The sequence below is a fragment of the Borostomias antarcticus genome (genome assembly GCF_949987555.1).
Source record: "Borostomias antarcticus genome assembly, chromosome: 6".
NCBI classification, from domain to species: domain Eukaryota; kingdom Metazoa; phylum Chordata; class Actinopteri; order Stomiiformes; family Stomiidae; genus Borostomias; species Borostomias antarcticus.
The window spans coordinates 19,463,609-19,470,296 of NC_140239.1; the positions used below are offsets into that span (position 1 = coordinate 19,463,609).

Sequence of the window (6,688 nt, forward strand, 5' to 3'; positions counted from 1 at the left end):
CTCTCTCCCTCTCTTCTCTTCCTTCTCCCTCTCCTCCCCCCTCTCTCCTTCTCTCTCCCTCCCCTCTCCTCTCTCTCTCTCTGTTCTCCTCCAGTACCTGGTGATGGACTACTATGTGGGGGGAGACCTTCTGACCCTGCTCAGTAAGTTTGAGGACCGTCTGCCTGAAGACATGGCGCGCTTCTACCTGGCTGAGATGGTGCTGGCCATCGACTCTGTCCACCAGCTACACTACGTACACAGGTGTGTGTCTCTCTATATCTCCTTTTGTAGAATCTCTCTCCTGCTAAAATGCGTCACCTCTCAAAATCTAAAGAGAGATACACTCTAAAGTAATTCTGCTGCTCTGATTTCAAAGAAGATTTAAAAATGGAGTTGAGAATTAAATTTCGGTCTGTCTGAAGCGGTGTTAGACTGTCGTCTTCTTTAGCGGGAGGAAACAGCCAATAGGAGAAGCCCTCAGTGCTCATGGGATCGCTGGAGGCCCTCCGGTGATCACCACTCTTTCTCGCTTGCATAGGAAGTGGTCGCCACGCCTCATTTGCATAATGACGAGGGCTTCGCACAAGCAGTTCGTTTGCGTCCCCGAAATGGGAGAATAGAGAGAGAGAGAGAGAGAGAGAGAGAGAGAGTGTGTGTGTGAGGGAGGGAGGGCGAGAAAGACAGTGAGAAACAGACAGAGAGAGGAAGAGAGAGTAAGACAGTATGTGTGTGTGTGTGTGAGAGAGAGAGAGAGAGAGAGAGAGGGAGACTGGAGGCATCCAGGGCTTTTGGGTGTGCCTGTGTTTTCTGCATTTGCAGTGAGATCCCAGAGCTCTGCCTAGACTCCCAGGGATGGAGATCCACTAATTGTATGGTGTGGCATGGGGGCTGTGAGGGCTGCTGGTGGCGGTGGGGGTTGGGGGGCTGGTGGGCGGGGCTGGGGGTGGGCGGGAGGGGAGGGGCGTTTCGCTGCTCTTTGAGGCCCTCGGGGACACTTTGGGAGGGTAATGACGGGGTGTGGCGTCTGGTGAGAGGTTGGCACGCTTGGTTTGTGGAGGGTGGAGACAGCCAGGGCATGTCCGCCCGAGAAGGGGGGTGTCCTGTTCACTGTGCTGCGCGCGTGTGTGTGAGTTTGTGTGTATCTTCTATGTGTGACTCTATGCCACATGGAGTGTGTGTGTGTGTGTGTGGGGGGGGGGGTGTAAGTGTGTGTTTGTGTTGGTGTGGGTGTCTTTTCCTTTTGACTAAGTGAAAGGACAATACATTCACCCTATAATTAGCAGTATTTAAATCCCATTAAGCCTGTTGAGGTGTCTGTCTCATCAGCTGTTAACACATTAGCAGGCCACGTTCAGGGATGCCTAATTAAAGTCAGACAAGCACTCCTAGAAAGCAAAACCCGAAACAAAACACCTTATCAGAGATACTGGAACTTAGTAATTCTATTATTATTATTATTATTATTATTATTATTATGATGAAGTGCTATTTAACCAACATTTCTCCCTGCCCCCATGTTTGTAACAGTAAAACATTTGACCATGCTTATCAAGCCACTGATAAAAACACATACCTTGTTTCATTGACACCTGCCTTGACAAATGAGATTGAAATGAATAGCAATGAATAGAATAACAAAGAGCCTGTAGTGGCCATCCTTCTGTCCCCCCGTCCCCCCGGACTCGGCCCCGGGTGACCCGGCGTGGCTGCTGATTGGTCGGCGGTGTGCGAGGCCTCCCACGGGGGGGTCGAAAGACGCATGAATGGACCTGAATGGACCTGAAAGGACCTGCCCAGCATGGCTGAGGTCTCTGTCAACTAGCACTGCATCTGGCTCTTGCCTGTGTGTGCATGTGTGGTGGGCGAAGGCTGTGTGTGTGTGTGTGTGTGTGTGTGTGTGTGTGTGTGTGTGTGTGTGTGTGTGTGTGTGTGTGTGTGTGTGTGTGTGTGTGTGTGTGTGTGTGTGTGCGTGCGTGCGTGCATGTGTGTGTGTATTTGTGAGACTGCGCATCTCTGTGCAGCATGCGTCACAAGAAGTTTGTGTGTGTGTGTGTGTGTGTGTGTGTGTGAGAGAGAGAGTGTCGTTCTCTATTGATCAGAGCCATATGTGTGTTCCATTATTGATCAGGCACATGTGTGCTCCACAGCTCTCGTTTCCACTTCTGATCAAGAAGAGAAAGGTCTTTTATCATACACACTCACACACACGCGCACGCACACACACACACTCACACACACACACACACACACACACACACACACACACACACACACACACACACACACACAACCTATCAAAGAGCCAATGTATCAACCATGACAGCTGATAGGCATGCCAGTAATATGCTCTAGGAAATGGTCAACTAACTACCTGGGCTACGTCAGGTTCTCAGCCAGTGATGAGCTGTGTGGGGGCAGGGTGTGTGGGTGTGTCTCTGTCTCTATCCCCGGGAGACCGTTTGTGTGTGTGTGTGTGTGTGTGTGTGTGTGTGTGTGTGTGTTTGTGTGTGTGTGTCGTCCAGATGGTCCTCCCAGATGGATGCTGCGGTCTTAGAGGAGATTAGCCCTCTCTCTATTCTCTGCCCCTTAAGACCTGCAGGAAGTCCTGCGTCGGGACATAGCAGCCCAATTAACCACGCAACCAGCTACGCTAACTAGCCTGGCTAGCGTCAGCACTAGCGTCAGCACTAGCGTTAGCATTAGCGTTAGCATTAAGCCCTCGTCACGTCACAACAGAGATAGGGAGGAAGGGGGGATAGGAATAGAGATGTAATAAGAGTTAGAGAGAGATGTGGGTAGCGAGAGACGGAGGTGGAGAGCGAAAGAGCTGGAGGGAGGCAGACCGAACAAGATAGGGAGAGATAAAGTGAGAGACGAGGAGAGGAGGGAGGGAGGCCGCCATGTTTGTTTGATCTGTCTGCTTGTTAGCGGCTCAGGGGTTTCGCCAGGTTCTAATTGGTTTATCAGGAGGAGGGACTCCCCCACCATGCTGTCTGCTCTGACTCGTCTGTGATGTCATGGCAGGGACAGAGAGAGAGAAAGAGAGAGAGAGGACAGAGACAGTCAGACCACATAGAGAAGGAGTGACAGGTGACACAGAAGCACCTCTGCTTATCAGCAGGGGGCACTGTTCCCCTCTTCTCGAATAATGACCCCCCCACACACACCTACCTAAAATGCCCACCATCCATGACACAGCCACAGTCCCTGTTACAGGCTGATTCGCCCTGAGGTGTGTGTCCATCTCTCAACATGCTCTCTGGCTAGTTAATGAAGTGTTGCCCAGCCCATGTCACCCAGACTGTGTGTGTGTACTATGGAGGCCACAGTTCCTGGTATAACATTGTACCCTACAGTCCGCCATCCACGGCTCAATGCGCACTTGTTGAATTGCTATATTTGCGGTTACTACTTTCCACGCATTTCTTACTGCTTATCCCCGCAAGTAGATAATCACAAGCGATATCCTCCCACAAAAACACACACACACGTTTTTTATTTTATTTATTTACTTATTTATTTAATTATTTGCTTGTTATTTCATCTTTACGTATCCAGGGGAACCCAATGACACCAAGGTCTCATTTTCGATGGTGCCCTGGTTACACAGCATTACAGGAAGAAAAACAACAACATACTGTACAAAAGCCAACAACATATACAAACAAACAACAACATATACAGAAGGGAACATTATTTAAAACACACACAAGTCTCGACTTTATAGTCCAGTAGCTTATTTTTTTTAAAGTGCTCAAGGTGACTAAGGCATCCATTCTGAAAGATTCCTGGAACTCATCCCATGCCCTGGGAGCAGCATAACTGAAGGCAGTCTTTCCTAATTCAGTCTTGACTCGAGGGACCTCGAGAACCAGCCGGTCCCGAGACCTAGTTCGATGGATGTTTGATCGCCACGTAATAAGAGATGTTAGGTAATTAGGCCGTTTTTGTAGGATTGCTTTGTATACATTTAGGATCTAGCGCTGCGCTCTCCTAGTGGCCAGGGATTTGTGAGGCAGGCAGACAGACTACTGGCTCCGGAGCAGGAGAGAGAGAGAGAGTCTCTTCCTGATAATTAGGAATAGCGAAAATGCTTCTTAGATGAATATCTTAATCTTATTGCCAGCTAGAGACATGGTTGGATAGATAAAAAGTGCAAGACAACATTTATATAGCCTAAATGGAAAATCAATTCTCTTAATTACTCCAATTGGCCTACTGTTAGTTTTGACCGGGCGCAGTCATCTTACTTCATTACGATGCGCAGATCGACACACATGTAATAAGTCCCAGAAATAATAAGTCCCAGAGAACAACAGAACATGTGGAATCTTCAGGATGTCAGAGGGGCTGAGTCACAGGGACCTATGGCCATAAATAGTATTGTGCTGATGTGACATGTTACTGTAAGTGTGTGTGTGTGTGTGTGTGTGTGTGACTGCACTTTGCTTCGTGCCACAGTGACAGTCTGGGTGTGATAGTGTGTGTGTGTGTGTGTGTGTGTGTGTGTGTGTGTGTGTGTGTGTGTGTGTGTGTGTGAAGAAGCACGTGTCCTGTGCAGTGAGTCATGTCATGTAGTCAGTGCATCGTTCTTTGAATCAAATCAAATCAAACTTTATTTATATCGCATTTCATACACAATGCACTGCACTTCATAGAAAGAAGTACATAGAAATGCACTCCATAGAAAGAAGTACATAGCTATCCTACCCCTAAGTTTCCTACCCCTAACTTTCCAGAGGGAAGCTAAAACAGTTCACCCATTTGAGCCAGTACAGGAGAACTGCAAAAGTTCTTCCCTGATCTCTCTCAACGAGATGCTCTAGCACTTCTGGAAAATGTTTAAGTGTATTAGCTATATCATATAAACATTTACATAGCACATATGCATAGATATGCATTATAAAAAAAACATAAAAAATAGGAGTAAATAATTACAAACATTTTACCTCAGTAGTAGGCAATGATGTTAACTACAGTATATTTAAATATATACGGGGGAGTGGGGATCAATGACTTGATTGGAGACAGCTGGTGACACAGTGAGATGGAACTGGACATGAGGAAAATTGGGGGGCTCTCCAGGAACGATGGGGACCTCAGGAGGACCTCAACTAGAAACGGGGTGTGTGTGTGTGTGTGTGGGGGGGGGGTTGTAGTACAAGAGGGACTCTACAGGGATCAGGGGGATGTCAGGGGGACCAGGGGGACTTCTTCCGGAGACAAGGTGTCCTGCAGGAAACAGGGGGACGTCAACAGGACCTGGTTAGAATACAAGAGGGAGAGGCACCAGGGAGGAGAGAGGCAGACAGGGGATGTGAGGTCATAGAGCAGTGTGGAGCAGACCAATCAGAGAGGAGGGGTATTTTTAGGTCAGAGTGTGGGATAAAGCACCTCAGCCCAGACACTGGTGGTCCCTGACGTGTGTGTGTGTGTGTTTTTTTTGTTTGTGTGTGAACCACCTGTCCATCCGTGCCTGGCTCACTGATTGCGCTCACTTGCTAGGACTGGATCACCCCTCCCCCTCCCAGTCTTCTTGTCAGTCCGTCTCTCTCTTTCTTTCTCTCTCTCTCTCTCTCTCTCTCTCTCTCTCTCTCTCTCTCTCTCTCTCTCTCCCTCTCTCTGTCTTTCTCTCTCTCACTCTGTCTCTCTTTCCCTTCCTGTTTTGTTCTCAGTCTGTCTCTCTTTCGGTTTTTCCCTCTCTTTCTCTCCCTTTCTCTCTCACATTCTCTCTGTATGTCTGTGTTTCTGCAGTGTGTGCTTTGGCAAGACGTTTCATCGACATGAACTGCCATGTGTGTGAAAGAGAGACAGGGAGAGGCAGCGGACTCCGTTTCTTTACAGAGAAATGTTTTTGGCAGTGCGTGTACTATGAACTGTGAATTGTATTTCTGAAAAGAGACCACCAGTGTGTATGTGTGTGCGTATATGTGCGCACACATATGTGTGCTTGTGTGTGTGTGTGTCTGTGTGTGTGCGTGTGTGTGTGTGTGTGTGTGTATGGGAGACCCTGTGTGTGTGTGTGCGCGTGTGTGTGCGTGTGTGTGTGTGTGTGTGTGTGTGTGAGTGTGTGTGTGTGTGCGTGAGTGTGTGTGTGTGTGCGTGAGTGTGTGTGTGTGTGCGTGAGTGTGTGTGTGTGTGTATGGGAGACCCTGTAAGGGGCCTGCTGTGTTGGAGCGGTGGTTTGGTGGCTGGGACCAGAGAGAGAAGGGCACGGCCCAAATAAACACAGGATTTAATGAGGGGAGACGTGAAGGCATCCAGGGGCAAACTCTCTCTCTCTCTCTCTCTCTCTTTCTCTCTCTCTCCCTCTCTCTCTCTCTCTCTCTCTCTCTGCTCTCCCTCTCTCTCCATCCTGCACTCTCTCTCTCTCTCTCCTCCGGTGCATTCAGTTAACGGTTATCAGGTTAGATGGGCCACGGCGTTCCCTTGCTCAACCAAGACGTTGTTTTCAAAGTCCTGTCGCCCAGTATCACTCGTGTTTACTTTGCTCTGTTTTTTCCCTCCGTCCTTCCATCTCTCCCGTCTCCCAGGGATATCAAACCTGACAACATCCTGATGGACATGAACGGTCACATCCGCCTGGCTGACTTTGGCTCCTGCCTCAAACTCATGGAGGACGGAACGGTGAGTCCCCAACCCCCCCCCCCCACCCCCCGCCCCCAGCTGCCTCGGTTACCCCCTGCGGTCCAAACCAAACATCCCC

General features: G+C 49.0%; 1 protein-coding gene across 2 annotated transcripts in view; it reads left to right on the top strand.

Annotated features, from left to right (window-relative positions):
* The window catches only part of cdc42bpab (CDC42 binding protein kinase alpha (DMPK-like) b), a gene marked incomplete at its 5' end in the record, with an annotated part of 60,576 nt that overhangs the window by 23,443 nt on the left and 30,445 nt on the right, over window positions 1-6,688 (top strand). For both annotated transcript variants that reach the window (XM_084439704.1, XM_084439705.1), the window contains 2 exons: window positions 95-243; window positions 6,516-6,609. In XM_084439704.1, coding sequence (XP_084295830.1) covers window positions 95-243; window positions 6,516-6,609 — 243 coding nt within the window. The remainder of the gene's footprint in view (window positions 1-94; window positions 244-6,515; window positions 6,610-6,688) is intronic.